The following is a 20,295-nucleotide window of genomic DNA, read 5'->3' on the forward strand; positions in this document are numbered from 1 at the left end:
GTTTTTCGCTTTCCTTGCCTAGATTTACCCTAAATTATGTCCAATTTATCTCATAGCTTGCCTTACTTCTCCTGTATCAGCATTTACATGCACTACATGTGAAAACGCACGTGTAATACTCAACACCTCAGCCAGCTATGGTCAACAGTGAAAACGTCCAGGCATCTGTAACTGCAGAAACCTGGTCCAAAACGACTTCACCACACAGGCAGATCACACAATGCACGGTCGCCTCGTCGCCAATTGAGAGCTAATGTTTACAAATTAAGTACACGACGACGGGCCAAAGCAATTGCTGTAAATGCTGACAAAGGCTTGTTTCATCGGGCCGGGTAGAGTTTCATACGTTATATGTCTGGCCGATTTAGGAGGTCAGGGAGCGGTCGAGGTACGGTTACGTTTTGCTGTTGGTTTAGTTTGAAGAAGATGTTATGTGTTACATGCATGCTGGAATTTACAAAACACGACGCATTGGTCAGTATGGATGGGTGTGACGTTTTGGCTTGTGGTTTTGAAAGAAAGGTGGCACGTGTCCAAACGATCGAGTTTCTATCGCTGTTTTAAAGGGCCATAACAATTTAAAATGTAGCCTAACGTTTAACAATAAATGTTTAGTTTTGAAGCATTTGTCAATCAATATAAAAGCATAAAACCTCCGTTTGCAACATATTTAGGGCGTAAAAATGAATTTAAAAACAAGATTCGATCATTCTGCATCAGACACACACATTTACCAAAATTACCTTTCCTCAGTAGCCAAAAATATGAAAATCAAATCTCACACTATCTTACCGGTTTTACACTAAACCTTCAGAATTTCGACTCAAATTAACGCAATTTTTGGCTGACTACATTTTGACTAAAAAGCAGTGGCATTGTTTCACTAATCCTAGCTTCAGCCAGCGCGACTTTCGTCCATGACAAAGTCGATTCTTAACAACTTGCAACAACAAAGGCCGTGGATTTTTCCTTTTCGTCGACTTCAATCAACACCCGACCAGCCGGTGTTTGTTTGGGTACAGACGAGACACAATTAACTTGCCCTGCCAGCCCCAAGATAATATTGACTTTTGCTGAACGTTTAAAAAGTCACGAAAGCTTGTGGTCGCTGCCTTCCTTCCTTCGTGCTTTCTTACGACTTTTACGCTGTCACAATGTATCGCTTGAACACCGAGGTTCGGTATATTGCACAGACTTGTATTTTCTTTGTTTATTTGAAACACAGGTAAACAATAACCATTCTGCACGATACTAGATTACTTTAGCCTTTGGCGCACGCATGGGTTTGTTAAAGTTTAGTTTTAAAAAAACGTTTTTAGGAAAAAATTAGGTTTTAAACTTTAAAATAAACACAAGTAGTAACCTCGTTAGAAAACTCACCTTTTTACCAGCAAATTAGTCAATGTAAATAGACGTGTTCGCATAATATACTGTCTGGTCAAAATACACTGGTCTACCTAATCTTCTCAAAAACTTGCAAACTGCTTTAGCTACGTAATTTTTGTAACACAAGCAGGTTTTTTTTAAGGTTTGGTTTGGGTGACCGTTAAGTAGTTTTAAGAGACCGCAAGTGTTTCATTTAAATACCAAAAAATAACAACTGTAGTTGCAAGTCCAAATTTTGGGAAACCGCTGGAGAAATTTGGGGGACCGTTACACCTTAAAAAAACACTGAACACAAGCAATGTGGCTTTAATCAAAATTTGCTCATTTGAAATGTTTATTTAAGGCAAGATGTGAAACAGAAATATTCAATTGCGTTTAAACACACAGTTCTCAAAATGAAAAGGAAGAAATGATCAAACGACAGTTCTAAGTTTCGATTTAATTGACTCATTGCTACAGTTTTTTCAAATTTGCTTTAACGTGAGGATGTCAACGTTATAAAATCAATTGCGATTAACTGCAAGTATCGTAAGAAAATCAAGTAATACTATACGTTGTGTTACGTTCGAAATGGTTCGTGTATATTGAGGATGGATATTACAAAATACATATGATTTTGAGTTACAGTAAGCTGTAAGTTTTAGTTTGGCAACATATACATTATACGCAAAGAAAGAGGGCTAAGCTTTGCATATACAGAAATAAAACGGCACCCACATTGCACTTTTTTAGAATTCTACAGATCTCAACCACAAATATGAATTCATCTCAGTTAAATATCAAGCTAAATCAAATCGCTATGATAGTCCAATGACAAATCATGTATTTGTAACGCAAAAAGTGCATTATTTTGATCTTTCCATTTTAGTTTAGTAGCAAATTCTAGTTATTTTGAAACACAAGGATTGAAATGATGTTTAACAATATGATCGTAAAACAATGATAAATCAGAAAAAAATTATGAAACATTCAAACCTCGCATTCGCTTAAGCGTGCGGTTTTTCCTGTCACTTCATATTTGAGTTCTAGAACATTCGAAGGCAGTTTTACCGCTTGGTGGGGTTGCTGTCCTCCCACGTACAGTGTGTAATTTCCAGGTTCCACGTAATAATCACCTACAAAAAAGCACATAATTCTGGAACTTTTAATTTAAAGTATATATCAAATCTACTTAGTCTCGGTGTTTTTCAACGCTAAGTGTGTAGACTCACATAAGTCCGTAAAAGGAGTCCACGAGAAAACATGTTTCAAGTTTGTACTTTTTTCGCTGTGTTACTGCTTCCTTTATGTTATGCTTAGTAAAATGAAAAGCTATACCCGATAAGGTTGAGAAACAATTTATGTAGCTATTAAAACTTTACTTATGGACATTTATTCTGACTTCTTACATTACCTAGATAGACACCAGAAGAAAACTAAAGACTTTAAAGTCATGAAATTCACAAGGCATATGATAAAATGTCGAAAATATAAAAACCTTGCTAAAGTAGCAAAAATACTTTGGCTTACAGACAACGGCTCTCAGAAAAAGAAACACACCTTTGCTAAAAAAGGGCGGAAAATAGACTGGCGATAATGTTACAAAACGTACCGTTTTTCCACACAGCGCGAGTAAAGGCTTGGGCTTGAAGCAAAATGTTGTAGGTTTCTCCAGCGTTGATGTGAACACGACTAAATCCCGCTAGTTGGCGTATGGGAGTCGGTACTGTTGAATTGTGGGAAACTTGATACATCTGAATAACCTGTAAAACGAAAACAAACCAATAAGTTCAATGCTGCATAAAAATACCAAACTTTCCTTTCATTACAATTCCTCTAATTGCCATTTTAGGACACTAATGGCTGTAAGGCCTTTTTTTCTATAACGCTACGTTGTTATAACACCAGAAAAGAGTGTTTTTCACAAAACAAGACAAACATATTTTTTTAACCTCGTCTCCATCGACATGGCCGGTATTTTTCACTTGTAGATCAATATCGAAGCTGGAACAGACATTTGTGCTGTTGAAATGAATGATGTTGTTGATGTACATGAAAGTTGTATACGACATCCCATAACCGAATGGAAATAGGGGTTTTGAGGTGGAATAACGGTATGTCCGCTCGTGCATGCTGTAGTTCGTCATTGCGGGAACCTATAAAATATAGTGTTGTAAGAAAAGCATATGTTCGAAATTTCTCGTACATTTTCTTATTTGCTGTAAATCAGTCTAAATTGTAGGATTCACTTTACGGCATATTTCGTCTTTTTACGACCATATTCGCTGGACTATACCAGAGTTTTTATCCCGAATTGGTGCACTTTATGAAGTCTGTAAAACGTTTTCGAGTCTACGACCACTCATAAGATAACATACAAAAGTATTGTTTAAATTCCACACTATATTCAATACTTAACGTTTGCAATAAGTTTATAATTAGTTGGGAAAAATATTTCTATGCACTAAAGGTTATAAGAAATACAGGTCTAAACCTACTATTTAAAAGTAAAAAAATAATATTGTTTGCGAGGGTTTTCAAACCTGGTCCATAGATGCAGGCCAGGTGTATGGCAACCGTCCAGCGGGATTGACCGCTCCACTGACCACCATGCCTATTGCGTCACCAGTGGATTGAGCGGGAAAGTGACAAGCAAGAATCGCTCCAACCTTACTGCTCTCTACTGCCCACGTGAGGTCGACTGGTCCAGCATTAAAAGTCAAAACCAGAACTGGCACCCCAGCAGCTGGAAAGATAGCCAGTATAAAACATCTTGCTTATAGTACCAGTATCGTTTAAAAGTAAGAAGCAAATGACCCAATGAGCTTCACTGCATAACAGAAAACTAAAAGTTAGGGACAATATGGTCAGGGACTACATTTTTTGAATCTTTTTTTAATAACACATGCTACACATTACCATAAACGGCAAAAATCGCAATTTTTGGGGTCAGGGAATGTACATTTGCTAGGGCAAGAAAGCTGATTTTAGAAGTATAGTAGTCGCGTTTTGCGAGTACTAATTGGGAACAGGAAAACGTTTATTGGACGAAACTCGACAGTAATCAGGAGTATGATTGATGTGTTGCTACTTACCCTCCTATCATTACAAGATATTCATCAGACTATGGTCAAGCGTTTAGCTTCAAAAATTGCAACGCTTGTTATCGAGTACTAGGTTTTCAGCTTAAACCACTTCTAACACTTACCAAACTGCACAGCGTCCTGGAGCATTTGAAGTTGGTGTCCAGGCAATGCCATGTCAGCTCTGTCTCGTCCTTCAGCCTCAACACCTCGCCCTACAATATTGAAATATAAACAGTTTCAAACCAAAGAGTTGCTTTATCCATTACGCTGGATTTTCCATTAGCAATAAATTCTTCATTTTTATTTTTTTTAAGTCAGCAAATACAAATAAATATTTTACTGTTGTAAAAACTGTTTATACTTGACTATAAATTTGTCCTGATTAATGTTTGAGTTGCGGTGTTTTGATTTTTGAAACGGTTAACTCAATTTTTTTTTTTTTTATAAACTTGGAAATTAAAGAACCGTTTTCAAATGTTGCGCTCAACACAAACTTAAAAAAACTTGATGTAATGATATTATATATGCGTAGCCTAAATTTGCGCACCTGTACCAACTGTCACAACCACGAGGTCAGCACCGGTCACGGCCTTTTTCACATCTTCTTGTTTGTAGCTGGCACAGCGGGGCAGATACTCGTCCCACGATCCGACGCAACCAGCCGCTATAGCGAACTCGCTGCTGATGTTTGCGAAGTAATCAGCCGGCGAGGAGAAGTACTTAAGGTCATAGTCGGTGAAATAATCGCCAGTCACCGCCGCGCTGTTGTTGCCGAATGGCCCGATGACCTAAGGTTAAGTTAGGACATTTTATTTGACCTTTGAAGAGGTAAAAGTTCAAAAACGGGCATTTAACGAATTTGGCTGATGCGGACAATGAGGTTTCCTGAGGTTACAGATACAAGTGCCAGAATGGCGGAATAACGCAATTAAATACTAACAAATCTGTTCAAAACTTATTGACATTAGTTGAAAAGACAGCAGCATAACCAAAATAGCACGTACTACCGAAACAATTTCTTTTTCAGACCGTTTCGAATTTGGGATATATATTCATGAATCCGGAAGGTCAGTAGGATTCTATTGTGAAGGTTAATATCATGTTGAGAAGAAAATTTATTATCAGTGAGACTTCTTTTGAGCCCAAGCAAATGATAATTCAACACATTTATAACATTATAGGGTGATGATGGAACTATTTATGGCATATAATAACTAAATTGTGAAGTCGGTTTAAAAAATTTCGACTCTGACAACAATTTAGCTCCCAAAAAGAATTCCGATTCAAGACTTCACTCATTGTAAGTAAACAGACTATGGCTCCAACTCAAAACCAAGCCTTTACGTTTGCAGAATTAATGTCTGGTTTTTAATAATCAGGTCCAGATTAGGGTTGCCAAAAGAGTCTTTCTCCACGATATTAAAAAAACGACTCCGACTTTGCTTAAAATGTGAAACTCTACAACCCTGCTTAATAATACACCCGGTAAACTTCCGTTAAAATGGTTATGTAGCCTTAATTGTGGTCATTCCTACATTTATTGATATACAGCTTGATAGAAACAGTTTTTATTACTCACTGCAATTTTTTTGTACGAAGTTGATTTCAAAGGCAACATTCCGTCGTTCTTAAGCAAAACAAATGATTTTGCCGCGATTGTCCTTGCCAAATCTCTGTGCTCTTCACTTTGAACAACTGCAGAATAAACAAAAGAAGTACAAAATAATGGATATCACATTGGACAAGGAATTCAGGGCTACTGTAAAAAACGACTTGTTAAAACGGATGCATACGCCAGTAAGGGTCTGTTGCCACAAAAATTCCAAGACAGTTTCAAAGTTAGATTAATGACTAAACAGAAAACCCCCCAGCGTAGGCCCTGTGCGTTCCATCACCTTATGTCTTCATTAATATTTTATCTGGACATTTACCCAATGGGGATTTTTGAGGTTGAATTAGGATTGTCATAACAAATGGTTGTGCGTCACTCCTGGAAATTGATTGATAACACAAACAACAACAAAAAAGCTTTTGTCATGTAATGTGTATGTTAGATCTGAATACTGTATTACCAAACCAGGACCCTCATCATTAATATTGTTTAGTTAGTACAAGACCTAAAGGAAGGAACCAGAATTGGTTTTGGGCATAAGACTTGGTAATGGAAATGACCTGGCTTTGAATTGATGTTTAACTTTCACCACACCCTAGTTCCAAAGACCTGACAAACATTTGTGAGCATACATACACACCTTTATGTATCAACCAAATTAACATCAAAAAGACCTTACTGACATGCAGTTATTTACATTTAGGCATACCTAAAATTTAAGGAGTGTAGAATTCAATAAGGTATCCAATATTTGTAACTCAAAAATTGAAGTATAAAAATCTGACTTGAATCGAATTGCTATTTGCACACTATATTACAAAAATACAACTACAGGTTGGGGCTTGCTTACAGGTCATGTTTTTTGGTTCATGTCTTGTTGGCCATTTTTTGTAAATCATCATTGTTTAAATTTCATACAAATTTCTAATTGTGTACAGGTAAAAACTTACCATCCATAGTAACAGAATTCCAAGAGACCATTTCTGGGGGATCAAACTCTCCTAGTTTCATCCTGGTGAGAAAAAGGGTCTTGGCAGAACTTCGAAGGTTTTCCTCGCTTACTCTTCCTGCCTTGTGGGCATCTCCCAATAGGTTAAAGCGAGCAACCACCTTAGTAACTGCCAGTTCTAAATCCACTCCAGCATTTTTGGCAGCTAAAAGAATCACAATTGGCTTTTGCAACTTGGACAACAGTTGTTTTTAAATGTTTTTGATGGCAATTAATTTTTTTATAAAAGAAAAAAATGACAGTTTAAATTAAATGAAACAAAGATTCCAAAAACAGTATGTATAACATGCTTTAGTGTTGCTGTCTTTTACATTGACTTGAGCATTTATCTATAATTTGTTTTCTTACCCACAGCTGTGTCAAGTGGCGTTTTTGTGTAATGAAAGAAAGTGTCAATATGTTCAATAGCTCCTTCATCACTTACGACATAGCCTTCAAACTTGAATGTGCTGCGCAGAATGTCAGCTACAATACAAAGTTGAAATACTGTTCTCCAGTAGGTATAGCATCAAAACATCCACAATAAAAAGTTCCTTATCATGCTACATTAGGTATATTGTCACAAATTTGTTTGTTTGCCAGCATATGCCATAGAACTCAAGCAAGCGACGTTTGCTTTACTCACTCCATAATTTACACAATTTGTGACACTAACAGTTTACTTATTCACATGATTTGTTACTGATTCACATGAAAAGAAAACCTCTGCAGCAAAATCACATGCTCCAAACATTGGTTCACCAAACAGTTCTTAATTCTGTTGCACTGACGATAAACATTTAAACTATCCTTAAGTTAGGGTTGTATGAACCAACAAGCTTTGGGAATGCTATGTTCAACAACAATCAATACCAACCAACACATAAAATCAAACCTACTAAGCAGCTTCTTGTTAGCACATGATGGCACTCCATTTATTGCATTGTAGCTACACATAACACCTTCAGCACCAGCTTTCAGACAAGCCCGAAAAGCTGGTAGAAAGGTCGTGCCCCAGTCATGGTCTGAAACAACCGCATTGAATCCAAATCTAAAATGTTCAAAGTCAAACATGGACAGTTAATTTTAATAAAGTATAGATAGAATAGTAATAATAAAAGGCATGACTTATCATTTACAAAGAAATATGGTCAATTATTTACGAGCTAATGACCTATTCTGCTTTATTGCATTAGGACAGGGGTTCCCAAACTTTTTTGGTCTGTGGCCCAAATATCTATTTAATAGCGATTCGTGGCTAACCATGTGCTGTAAATTTGGGCACAAAAAAATAACTCAAAGACAGGCGAAATGGTTTCTAGCAATTTATTTTTACACTCCTGAAATTTGGCTACAAGATTCGGAATTCTTTGCAAATATTATGTTTTTTAAAACAAAGTGCATAATATATACAGTATAACAAAACAGTAGAATCTGTTCAAATAGCTCTGTGGCCCATTGAAAATGTCATGGTGGCCCAGTGCTGGGCCATGGCCCACAGTTTGGGAACCACTGCATTAGGATCAAAATCCCCTAAAGTAGTCTATTATTTAGTAAAAAACAACCCAGTTGAACATCTAATCCAAGGATTTAAAGGTTTTTGATGTATGACATCAGCCTATTCACTTTCACCTTGTTGTGGGTATATTTTCTGGACCACCATGAACGTCAAAGTGCTTGCATACAGCTGTGGCAGCAGGATATTCAGCCACTCCTCCATAAAGCCCAGTAACATAAGCGTCCGACATTATACTTGTAAGAACTGGGTCTTCTCCATAAGTTTCCTACATAAAAAAATTAACAATCTCTTGACAATTTGGTTAATATACTTGAGGTCAGGGGTTTAACTATGAAACTAATCCTTTTATTTACGGTGCTGGAAGTTTAACCAAGATTAGTTAAATACTTAAAGTTAACAATAGGCTCAAAAAATGTAGTTTTATTTTTAGTTAAACGTTTCTACCAAGTCAAGTTGGAAATCTGATCGGCTAGACCACAATTTATCCAATCAGCTAGGACACCAAAAAACATACCTGGTTTCTGCCCCAAAGTGGATGTCGCATTATATTTATAACTGGAGCAAAGCAACTTAATCCTGTATGATCCCCGTAATTGCCTTCTTTGTTAAACTGGTTGTGTTTGGCTCTAGCTTCTTTGGCAACAGCTTGTGACATCATCTTAATTAGATTATCACTGTAGGCAACAAAACACACAAATTTAATACATTTCATGTGAACTTTGTTTGCACTCAATATTTTGCATTTGGATTTAGTAGTGTTGCAGCCAAAAAAAACCAACTAGTACACATAGGAAGAAAACGGTTCAACTATTAGCTATAAATACTCAGATTTCATTTTTAGGCAGAAAACAAACAGGCGAAAGATAAAAAAATACAGAAACAGGCTAAAGTAATCTGTTAAAACATGCAGAACATACTCAAACGTGGCAGCAAGGCCAATAGGTTGTGGAAAGCAAGTAGCCTCCCCTCTAAGACCATAGCCCCTTAGGCATTCTGTGTTCCAATTGTAAGGCTTTATTCCTAATCTATCAATAGCTGGAGCTGGACCATTTGAGCTAGCACCACCACGTGAAATTTGGAGAATTACTTCATCCAGTGTTAATCTGGAAACCTTAAAAGATATATCACTCATTACATTAGGCTGCTAAAAATGGCAAAGTGCATATTTTATAGATTCCTACAAATAATTCTTTCTTGTAGGCCTTAACATGGGATTTATGTGACACAACCAGACAAAGCTCCATAAAATTTTTTAAAAAATGTTGTTTGATGCTAAGAACTTTGAAAAATTAGGAAAAGGGACATAAAATGTTTTAGACTGCTTGATAGTGATCTGCACATGACAATTTTATTTATTGTTTATTCAATGACGAAAAAAAATCATCAGACTGACTTGCAAACAAAACCTAATGGATTATGCATTAAAAGTTACCAAGTCATTTATTCGATCCTTCCAAGGTAGTGTGTAATTTTGGAATGGAAATTCTTCCTTTACACCTTCTGGAATAAATCGAAGCTTTTCTCCATATGGGTGTTTCCAATTTACACTACATACTGTGTTGCAGGTTATAACTAATATTAGTCCCAATAACACATTTCGATCCATTTTAGTGCTGCTCTATATTACAAAAGCAATACACAAAGGAAGTGTATGTATAAAAACATTATGGCACACACCAATAGCATACAAAGCAAATAGTACAATTGGGACATTTAGGTAATGCACCACTGCAAATTGCTTGGCTAAGAAAAGAAAGAGCTTGTAGTTTTAATTAATACTGTCAACGTAAAAAAGACTACTGTACTATTATATTTAAAATTGAGTTGTCCTAAATGGGTGCACCACATGCTAGTTTTTAAAAAAAAGTTTTGTTAAAAATAGACAAATAGCAAGCAAAATAAAGCTGTGTTAGAACAAAAAAGAACAATAAGTGCGGGTGCCTGGGAGTTATATATTTCAAATTTACTGTGATCCTGAATACAAACATGTGTTGTATGCTATTCAAAAATGTTTTTTAAAAAGTTTTGTCACTTTATGGCAAAGGTGGGAATAAAACAATAAAATTTAAGTGCAACATAATAAATGTTGCCTTCAACATTACAAACTTCTTGATAAAAAAACAAACATTTCAGACAGATATGAACTATTGTCATGCACTTACTGTCACCAAAACTGTGCATTTGGTTAAGCTGTGACTTTCTGCAATAAATCAAAGCAAAAAGCAATAGGAAAAAATATACTTGCTACATTTGCTGTTTAAGAGAAATTGTAAAAAAATGAGTGCACTGTACAGAAAAGTAAAAATATGAAATGAGAGAGATCATTTAAAAGAAACATCTAACACTGCTAATTAAAATATTTATCAGAAGTAAGGCACATCATGCAAAAAGAAACTTGATTTTAAAATACAAGCACCATGTATGCACACAGGTGCGCATAATCTTTATTGCATAAAACAGAAACATTGACCATCACAAATATATATGACTGCAACAAGCTAAAAAAGTATTTTCACCAGTTCAATGAGATAGAAAATGGTAGAACTTGATCAATCTTTAATTAGAACAAACTTTTCTGTCTTTACATTAAACCACAGTTTGTCAGAAGGTCTACTTCAAACAATACCTCTATGTTAGTCATGAAAGTCGCATTTAATCAGTTGGTTGAGATTTCTTTTTTAATGAGAAAACTCTTTTTATAAATCGTCGTACTGGAGAGCGAGTTGGTGTCTCTGGGGGAGGTGCTTCCTCAGTCTGGTTGGAATCAACAGCTTTTTGAAATCTTAACATACAAGCTTCCTGCACAGCCAGACCTAACTTGGCAGCGTTTGGTTCACACTGCAACACATGGCACACTGCTTCACTTGCCATGACACTAATGAAAGCAAACAGGGAAATGTCATCTCCGATACCCATAAATGACAGACAACGCATTCTGCAATTCACCAGGGTGACATTTTCTCCAGCTTGATTACTGGTGATGGTTAGAGCATTTGCTGTAACATTGGCAACAGCGCTTTGGCACAATGCAGAATCATCTGTGGTTATGTCACGAATTACATTTTTCACTGTGTGAATTCCATTTACAGCTGCAACATTGCGATGGCCCAAGTACTTAATTGGAAAACTTTTTCCAGGGTCTGTCTTTGGGGCTGGTATGGGTGTGGCCATTGCAACCTTTTCTTTTTCTCGTTCGATGTCTTTGTCACTGGTGCGCTTGTGTTTCACTGAGAGGTTCTCGCATACATGGTGCAACTCGCGTGCAATGGCTTTGGCTGATGCATCACACCGAAAAACATGGCACTTGTAAGACTTTGACAAGGAATCTTTGGCAACGTATGCAAAGTCGTGTACATTGTCACGCCCAACACCCCACACCCTAATATGCCTGATTACCTGGGTCTGCAAAACAGTTTGACTGAGAGGGTCCAGGAGCTTTAGATATTCATCGTCAATCAGTAAAAGCAAATTTTTTCCTTCACCCCAAGCTCCAATACCATCCATAATTTGGCCATGACTCTTGGACAAATGCCTGATGCAGGCATTAACATCCGCACTGCTTGTTGCAGGGTCAGTAGAACAATTGTCCAATGGTAGCCATCCCAGAGATCTAACAGAAAACATTCGGCCACTATCACTGTCCCCAGCCCATTTTGAACTGCTAGAATCGCTTAATGAGTCATCATTGCCAATGGTTAATGAAGCATATCTAAATGCAGCACCTTCTAAATCTGCTAAACTGGAATCAATTGACTCCATTTTATAACTTTCCAAGTCACTTTCATCCTTATTGACATTCAAATCTTCAGGAATGTCATACTGTGTGACACCAGTTTCTATGTTCCAATAGTATGTACCACCACCGTCTGACAGCTTTCTCCATGAAGTGTTTTGTGCATCGTAATGAATGTTATCTGTAGTAGGTTCAGGAGAATTTGAAGTTTTATCCACACCAGAAAACTCAGAATCCCAAGCTAAATCAATTCCATTTTCTAAACTCTTTGACATTGTTTCCAAGGCTTTTGATGTTAAATTTGTAGCATCTTCATCAACATTTTGGTTGGAGATATCATCTGAGTCAATACAGCGATACTCACAAGGTTCATCCAGTGATGTATTTGCATCATTCTCCAGGTTTTCTTTTGTCAATGAGTCATTACCATTAAATACATCCTGGTCTAACTTTTTGGTCTCTGATATTTCTTCTTGTGGCCTTTCATCATCTGGTTGATGTTCTAATCTTGATTGCAGCAAGGGTTGTTTGCTTGAAATGGAACCACTGTCCTCTGTTTGAATTAAGTTGTCAGACATTGCAAAAGTTTATTTGCACTTGAATTTTTATTCGTCTTTGAAGTGCAATTGATTGAAGTTTATATTTATACACAAAAGGGGTTAAACAATTCGTTCCTAGAACTAAAAATAAATATGTTAACTACAAAAATGCGGCACAAAACAACAACTTGAGAAGGCTTCACGACTTTATCCCTTGCACAACATTTTATCTTTTAAGTCAGACTGTAAAATTCTGTTCAATTTTCTCGCAAAATGCACTTGCCACATGCTTTTGTTTCCATTCAAGCTGCACCCAAGTGTGATATGGCAATAGAAACAGTGACGTAATAAGAAGGTACTGGACTGGCCCAACGAAGCTACTGTCTGTTCTGTTTCTGTGCTTTGCTATGAAGCTCGCCGAAGTAACCTCATTTTTTCTTTCACGCATGAGCAATTGAACTCACATTTTTTGAGGTGAACATGTGTGGTGTTGAGTTGAGTTTAGTTTAGTGTGTTTGTGCGAATAAACTTTTAGATTCACAGGGTTGAAGCCAATGCGGTTTAACCTAAACTGTCGATCACATAACGACAAAATAAAATGACAGAAGATCCCAATTTTAGTCACGAACTATTGTTTTCTGGTATCTACCGTTGTGTGGAAGAGTACTATTCGTCCGGGAACCGAGCAAACATTTATATCATACAAGGTCGGGAAATGGATGTTGTAGTAGACGCCGGATTGGGAATATGGAACATTCGCAAATACCTGGAACAAAAATGCTTAATAGGAGTCAATGGAAAACCTTACTTAGTGGTAGCAACTCATATTCATTTTGACCACACCGGGGGCTTGCATTATTTTGATGATGTTGCGGTTCACGAAGCAGAGGCAGAATACCTTCGCAAAGGGGACAATTACGCATGCTTGACTTTTGTACAAAGCGGAAATGTCTCCCGAACACCAGAAGGTTACGATTTACGAAATTTTCGAGTTAAAAAGGTCCAAACAATTGCTCGCATTTTGCATCACGGTGATGCTATTGACTTGGGTGATGTAATGCTTCGTGTAATTCACGCCCCCGGACACTCGGAAGGCAGCATCATGCTTTTTGACGACAATCGTGGTTATCTGTTTTCGGGCGATGTCATTTACGCAGGGGCCTTGTTCGATTTTATACCTAAGGCAAATGTTACAAAATACAGACAAACCTTGGAAAATCTGCAAAAGATGGCTGATGAAGTCACATACGTTTTCCCCGGACATTTCGAAGTTTTCAAAAAAGCCAAAATGCAACAAATTGCCCAGGATTACATAGAAAGCTCAAACAGGATGATGCAGCGTTTTTCTGTGGCTTGCCTGCGCTGTATCCTGAGTGTTTACTTCGGCGGAAAAAGTAGGAACCCGTTCAGGAAAACGTGTTATTATTCGTGTTGTTGTTGTTTCATGCGCTGTATTTGCGAATGATATAATACCGAAATGCCAAAAATTAAGTTACAAGTTGCACATCACCCACTGGAAGCACCATTCATATGCATGCACAAAACTATTTGTATGTGTATACATGGAAATTTATGTGCACAAAGGTTAATCTACGAGTGTGTTACTTGGGCACTTCAACACAAACGGTAATGATTTAATATCTATCTCACACAAGTTGTTGTTTTAAATTTCAAAGATAACATGCAACAGACTTATTTCGTACAAAAATATTACTATGCACTATGTTTTGTGGATACATAAGATACAAACAAACACCAAAACCTACTAAGTTTAAATGTATCTGCATGTCATTACTATTCTTTCTATATACACTGCCTAGCCTTGATAAAACACACTGCATGTTAATAGCTAATATGTGATAAAGCAGCAATCACAAACAGTTTTGAGTTCATAATTCTTTTGTTTTCAATGATACAAATAAAAGGTAAATCAAACCTTCATTATGATACCAATTAAACTCTGTGCAATCACCTGTTGGCAACACATACAATATATTAAAATGCAAATAAAAAATATAGCATAGTCTATAAACACCATAGTGTGACACAGAAAAACAAACATTGCATATACATTCATGTCATTGCAAATAACTGTGCTCCAACTTTAGGGTGGATAAAAGCCTGAGTTATACATACGAGTATGTTTAAACTCAAGATTTATGTTGTTGTGACTAAAGAAGTCAACTTCAGTTACACCATTGTGGTCTGATATTAGTACAAACGAACACATATACTCTTCCCACTTTACCAACTTATAAGTGAAAACAAATATGCTTTAGAAACCAATTACTGCAGTTAAATGGGTACTATCCAACACAAGGAATATACATGGGTAAATTACGACTAAAATAAGTGCAACAACAGTGTATTCACACATTGGTGACAAAAATAATACTACCTCATGGCCGAAGTTTCATTCTAGGGTTTGCAACCTGGTAAACACCAATCAGGGATGACATGGTTCCACAAACACCAACAAATCCATTATGGTTTGGAAAATAACCAAGCTTTGAGCCAGGCAATGGCAAATCACAAATGTTTTTGATCAAATCAATTGTTGCTTCAGAATTTTCATGTAGGCAGTGATATAACAGATGGAGGTAATATTTAGCCCTAAATGAGTTTTTTGTTGCATCTTCACTGTCAAGCTTGGCCTGACTGCTCAGCCTTATCATACCAACATACAGTGCGTACAAGTCGCGAATAAGTGAAAGAATTATGGAGGCAAAATAAAACTTTGAGGAGGTCAAGTCCCACCCCTTGTCCACTTTTAATATGCCAACTTTGCCCATCCATAAATAATTGTCAACACCCAGAAACAGAGCTCGATTTATATTTGCCACAGTGAGTGTGGTCTTCAGAACAGGATCAACAAGGTTGATAGTCACCTGAGCTGCACGAAGGCTTTCTATAGACCGACCAAGCCTAAAAACTAAAACGATGAAGATTTAGAACAAAATTAAAATGTGTATGTTAATAAACTGTTGCATTGTTTGTAATAAAACAAAGATAAATTCTGTGTGTGTCAAGGACAGGGACACATAACTGAAAAGGAGACATGGATAGTCCTGTGCCATGCCATGTTGAAAAAGTTACTTGTATTATATAAAGCCATGATTTAACATGCCCTCATGCAATCCTGTACAAAGCAATTCACACAAGTATTTTCCCCAACCATAACCTGTTTATACAACTCCAATGCTAAATATAAACAAGTCTACCGATTATGTGAACAATGTCACTCGTATTCACTTATTGCTAATTTCATATGGCTGCTTCAAACTTACATTTTCTTCCCAGACTGGCATGTGATTCCAGTTGGGAAAGCTTTTTGATCCATTCATCATTGCCCTCCAGCTCTTGTAATCCCCATCCTATCAGCTTACTGGCATACTGTACTACTCTATAAAATACAAGTGGTTGAATTGTAGAAAATATATCACACGCAAATGATTGTAAAGATCCGTTAATGAACGCATATATTCGTATACCAGCAGTCATTTGATGCAATACATATACATGTTGCTTTGTGGTATCCTATGTCTACAACTCATAAACGTGCAACATATTTAAGTGTAGCCTACCTGTATGCTTTGTCTCTCCCTTGAGTCTTGCTTGAAAATTCGATAAACTTGTCCATAAAGTATATTTTATTTCGATATTGTTAGACAGTAGACACCTGTATGCTTTCACTAATCGGTGAATAGTATTCACCACAACCACAACCCAGAGCGAGAACAGGGCAAAGTCCACTTTACCACTCGGTTTACTCAAGCGTTCCTAATTTCGCACATGCGCAACTGGGTAGAAAAAAAAATCGTTTGAATCATGATGAATACAAACTTTCAAACAACACGGTGTAACAAAAAAGGTACTGTAAATGCATATTCAGCAATTAAAAATGTGTCTTGTGTTAAATTGAATAGCCGAACCAGCCAACGACCATGACTACACCTTTTTGTTCACAAGAACGGACACAGAAAAACGTTATGCAAGAAGGATAAAAAAGCAAAAATCGTTCAGCAAAATCGTCTTGACATTCTGCGGACATGGTGTTGAATCGAACTGCTAATTGAAATTCACTTTAAACATTTTCCACAGCTTTTTGTATTCTGCCAAGTACGGGTCAAGTACATCTGGGTGATTGGTAACCAGAACGTTTTCGTTGTTACCTATAAAATTCAATAATAATGTTTATAGCACGAATAACACTTTATTTTATTCATACAAGACCTATTACGGCGGCATGGGTCCAGTTAAACGACCCAGTTACCACCACTTTTTCATCGATGATCAAGAACTTGTGGTGCATGAGATACGATGATCTGTCGTGCCTCACTTCTATCCCTGCAAAAAAGTACGATCGTCACACGACTAATACGCCTTACTTTACTATCAATCGTTTTGCGTGCAAATTTGGAATGCTATAAACCCGCACATTAGCAATCACCATAAAAAACAACGCTATGGCCACTATGTCCCTTATATATGTACCATACACGGTCAACTCCGACCAAGCATAAAACGCTAACATCACCTTGGTTCATAAAGTCGGCAATACGTGAGCCGTTCAAGTTCATGTATTCGGTGTCAGTGATGACTCGAACAACTGCTCCTTGCCGGAATTTCTGCAGAACAGCCATTGCTAGTTCCTGACAAAAATATTTGAAAATCATTCATATTAAATTTAAAAAAAAATAGATGTAAAAAAGAATACCACCACCTAATAAGGCATAAGTGATTGCCTTTTAAACATGAAACTTGGCAATAAAAAAAAACTTACATTGCATGTAATGCTAAACATACACAAGTATATGGAATGTTCAGCGGTAAGAACATGCTTCATCAGTTGTGCAAAAGATGATGACCAGTCATGAGAGTAGGAACAATTCTTTCTTGCACAACCCTGTGGTATAAAGATGTTTTTTTTAACTCTTAACCCATAACAGGTCTGACAGTGTGTAAGTGAGTTTTAGTGTAAAACAGAAGGTATTTGTACTTTCTTTCACATTAGTTTAGCATAAAATTAAAAGCTGGTGATTCTAGAATTTTCGAGAACATATATTCATTTCTGAAGCATTATGCATATCAATGAAAACATTATAATTCTTTAAAGGTATACCACTCCTTTTAAACATTATCTGAAAAAAAAACAAGAAAGCTGGTCATTTTATTTGCTACCAATTCATATATACTGCATGTTATAAAAATGTACTACATACACCATTTGTTACACTTACAACAGATGTACATTGATTGCCTAACATTTTTTTGGTTTCTATCCTAACCTGACATTTAACATTTTAAATAATATAATTATAATTGTTCACACAAGCAAAAATAAATGGGTCCACAGACATGTGCATGAGTGCCGCACTAATCAGTATGATAGACAATGACAGATTAAGTTGCAATAACTCATTCTTAGCTGTGCAATAAAATAAGTACATGTTGACCAGCAGTAACCTCTCATCAACTGGTAGCTGTGATAACATTGACCACTATTGGCATTTTAATGTGGATTCAGAGATGTTCTTTCTTTAAATTTAACAGCTAAGTTTGCTGCATGTTTTGGAAACCTGAATATCCTGTGACAAAACTACAACTGTGTGCTAAAATCGAAAACACATAAATAACTTATTGTTGAAGGTCATTACTGACTGTTGAACAAAAACAGGCTAATTTCAATCAATGAATATACTGCCCAGTAAAACAGAAAAGTTTTTTGACATGACTTTAAATCCTTTACTTGTTCATTTGAATATCCTAAAAGTCCAAATTGTTATTGTTGGGTTTGAAAAGTGGATGCGATGACTTTATGATTCCAAACCTAAACTGGTTTGGCTGTGCATTTAGGAAGAGTTATTTTGAATAGCTTAAAACAAATCTACAAACCCTACTCCTACGGTAAAACAAACCAATAAAATGGTTTCATGCATATGTTACCTGGGGGGAGAGAAGGTAGCGTTGACACGGTATTTTTTTGTCCGGAAAAAACAGAACTTTATGAAAGACAGCCTTTTCCTGGCTTTTTGCATTCTTTTTCCACACATAATATCTGTACGCGATTAATCCGGTCTCCGCAACGATCACCATGGCAGCACAAGCATGTACAAGCAACGAAACGTTTCCAACCGGGCCAGCCATAAACTAACGAAGTTGTTAACTTCACACTAAGAGCCAAAAAGCGGTCTGCTACATTTGGGTTGGCTTCGCTGCGGAAAACGGATCAGCTGATGTTTCGCTTGGTTGATAATGATAACGATTACATTGGGATATTGAAGTTTTGTCAAGCATCTTATCACCAAATATTCAAGTTCTTTACAGAAATATGAAATGTTCCTTTTTATTTGAATTAATGGTATTTCTAACTTTTGAAATATGATTTTTGATTAAAAATTTTGTGTTAAATGAAATTTTTCGCGATTGATTGGTTTTATTTTAAACAATTTTTTAGAAAAGTGCTTTTACTTAATTACTTTAAAAAAAAACAATCTGCAACAAATTTATTTGATTTGCCGCTTTGCAAACCGACTATGTCACGTGTCGCAAGAATTAGCAGAGCATGACTTCAAAGCTGGCAACAGATTTTGCTTACGGGTATTTCCCTAAATCGAAAGACCTGGCAAGCTAAATATGGTCGCCAACCTTTAATACCATGATGCCAAATTTTCCAATTTATTGCCAATTTTCGCACATTCCGCCACACTTTTAGTTGGTTGTTGTTCAAAAATTGCTATGTTTGCATAGCCGGCTTTTTAAAAATTCAAGTTGAACGAAATTTAATAGGAAAAGAAACATTATCAGTTTATTTTTTATGGTGTGTTTTCGGTGTCTAATCGTTTGTTACAAACGGTTTGTACAGCGATGTTTGTAGTATAGGAAGGGTTTGCTTTACCTATAATGCCATTTTGTATATTGTTTGTCATTTGTGGGCGGTAGTGCACCATATACATTAGGAATCGTTGGGCGGAACGTTCTTTCCAAAACGTGCGTTTGTTTGCATAATCGCACCAGAATTTCGAGGTGACCTTGCCTGAAAATAGCGCATATCTATTAAATAGCGTGTAGAAAAACAGTGTTTTTTAAACCTAAGCCTCGATAAAGTGGGTGTTGTTTCAGACAAAAAATAGAAAAAAGGTGGATTTTGCTGTTGAGCAAGATAAAGTATGTGTAAGGATTTATTTTAATAAATATTCCTTCAAGATTACGCCAGAAGTTACAAAATAGGCAAATAGTTTTTAAACGTGTGTGATTTAAATTTCAACTCTTGCTAGCTTGTTAATGTGCAGCTTAGTAGAAGTAAATAGTTAAAAAGTTTTTTAAAAATTGGAAAAAAATATAGGTACGGGTATCATAAAACTGTTATACATTAGTATGGTATGACTAAAGATATGTATAGTTACCTTGATAGCCACTTCAATGTACATCGATGTACTAAAAATGTCAATAA

General features: G+C 36.4%; 5 protein-coding genes across 5 annotated transcripts; 1 reads left to right on the forward strand and 4 right to left on the reverse strand.

The window, feature by feature from the left end:
- Positions 1-1,676: 1,676 nt before the first annotated feature.
- On the reverse strand, positions 1,677-10,176 carry LOC145213338 (uncharacterized). Its single transcript, XM_080081570.1, has 14 exons — positions 10,003-10,176; positions 9,488-9,681; positions 9,085-9,244; positions 8,684-8,835; positions 7,951-8,102; positions 7,421-7,537; positions 7,014-7,217; positions 6,031-6,146; positions 4,999-5,239; positions 4,574-4,663; positions 3,909-4,111; positions 3,318-3,521; positions 2,978-3,128; positions 1,677-2,501 (listed from the first exon to the last, which is right to left on the reverse strand). Exons 1-14 carry the CDS (start codon positions 10,174-10,176, stop codon positions 2,356-2,358), a joined length of 2,304 nt encoding a protein of 767 aa, XP_079937696.1. The 3' UTR covers positions 1,677-2,355.
- Positions 10,177-10,187: 11 nt separating this feature from the next.
- On the reverse strand, positions 10,188-12,986 carry LOC145213339 (amyloid beta precursor protein binding family B member 2-like). The gene has a single exon (XM_080081572.1). The coding sequence runs from the start codon at positions 12,879-12,881 to the stop codon at positions 11,223-11,225; it is 1,659 nt and encodes a 552-aa protein (XP_079937698.1). The 5' UTR covers positions 12,882-12,986; the 3' UTR covers positions 10,188-11,222.
- A 53-nt stretch (positions 12,987-13,039) lies between these two features.
- LOC145213340 (acyl-coenzyme A thioesterase MBLAC2-like) lies at positions 13,040-14,653 on the forward strand. The gene has a single exon (XM_080081573.1). It carries the CDS (start codon positions 13,441-13,443, stop codon positions 14,305-14,307), a length of 867 nt encoding a protein of 288 aa, XP_079937699.1. The 5' UTR covers positions 13,040-13,440; the 3' UTR covers positions 14,308-14,653.
- A 70-nt stretch (positions 14,654-14,723) lies between these two features.
- On the reverse strand, positions 14,724-16,487 carry LOC145213341 (peroxisomal membrane protein 11A-like). Its single transcript, XM_080081574.1, has 3 exons — positions 16,427-16,487; positions 16,130-16,245; positions 14,724-15,774 (listed from the first exon to the last, which is right to left on the reverse strand). Exons 1-3 carry the CDS (start codon positions 16,480-16,482, stop codon positions 15,242-15,244), a joined length of 705 nt encoding a protein of 234 aa, XP_079937700.1. The 5' UTR covers positions 16,483-16,487; the 3' UTR covers positions 14,724-15,241.
- LOC145213342 (uncharacterized) lies at positions 16,475-19,039 on the reverse strand. Its single transcript, XM_080081575.1, has 5 exons — positions 18,789-19,039; positions 17,626-17,748; positions 17,380-17,494; positions 17,076-17,189; positions 16,475-17,014 (listed from the first exon to the last, which is right to left on the reverse strand). Exons 1-5 carry the CDS (start codon positions 18,987-18,989, stop codon positions 16,911-16,913), a joined length of 657 nt encoding a protein of 218 aa, XP_079937701.1. The 5' UTR covers positions 18,990-19,039; the 3' UTR covers positions 16,475-16,910.
- Positions 19,040-20,295: the final 1,256 nt, after the last annotated feature.

Source organism: Phallusia mammillata, chromosome 2, assembly GCF_965637545.1.
Source record: "Phallusia mammillata chromosome 2, kaPhaMamm4.hap1.1, whole genome shotgun sequence".
NCBI lineage: Eukaryota > Metazoa > Chordata > Ascidiacea > Phlebobranchia > Ascidiidae > Phallusia > Phallusia mammillata.

Coding starts and splice junctions, on each gene's coding strand:
- LOC145213338 (XM_080081570.1), bottom strand. CDS start 10,176: ATGGATCGAAATGTGTTATTGGGACTAATATTAGTTATAACCTGCAAC. Junction 9,682..10,002: donor AGGATCGAATAAATGACTTG/GTAACTTTTAAT, acceptor ATATCTTTTAAG/GTTTCCAGATTAACACTGGA. Junction 3,129..3,317: donor GCCATGTCGATGGAGACGAG/GTTAAAAAAATA, acceptor TTCGTTTTACAG/GTTATTCAGATGTATCAAGT.
- LOC145213339 (XM_080081572.1), bottom strand. CDS start 12,881: ATGTCTGACAACTTAATTCAAACAGAGGACAGTGGTTCCATTTCAAGC.
- LOC145213340 (XM_080081573.1), top strand. CDS start 13,441: ATGACAGAAGATCCCAATTTTAGTCACGAACTATTGTTTTCTGGTATC.
- LOC145213341 (XM_080081574.1), bottom strand. CDS start 16,482: ATGGACAAGTTTATCGAATTTTCAAGCAAGACTCAAGGGAGAGACAAA. Junction 16,246..16,426: donor GGGAGAGACAAAGCATACAG/GTAGGCTACACT, acceptor TGTATTTTATAG/AGTAGTACAGTATGCCAGTA. Junction 15,775..16,129: donor TGCCAGTCTGGGAAGAAAAT/GTAAGTTTGAAG, acceptor TCATCGTTTTAG/TTTTTAGGCTTGGTCGGTCT.
- LOC145213342 (XM_080081575.1), bottom strand. CDS start 18,989: ATGGCTGGCCCGGTTGGAAACGTTTCGTTGCTTGTACATGCTTGTGCT. Junction 17,495..17,625: donor TGTTTAGCATTACATGCAAT/GTAAGTTTTTTT, acceptor TATTTTTGTCAG/GAACTAGCAATGGCTGTTCT. Junction 17,190..17,379: donor TGCCGACTTTATGAACCAAG/GTGATGTTAGCG, acceptor ACTTTTTTGCAG/GGATAGAAGTGAGGCACGAC.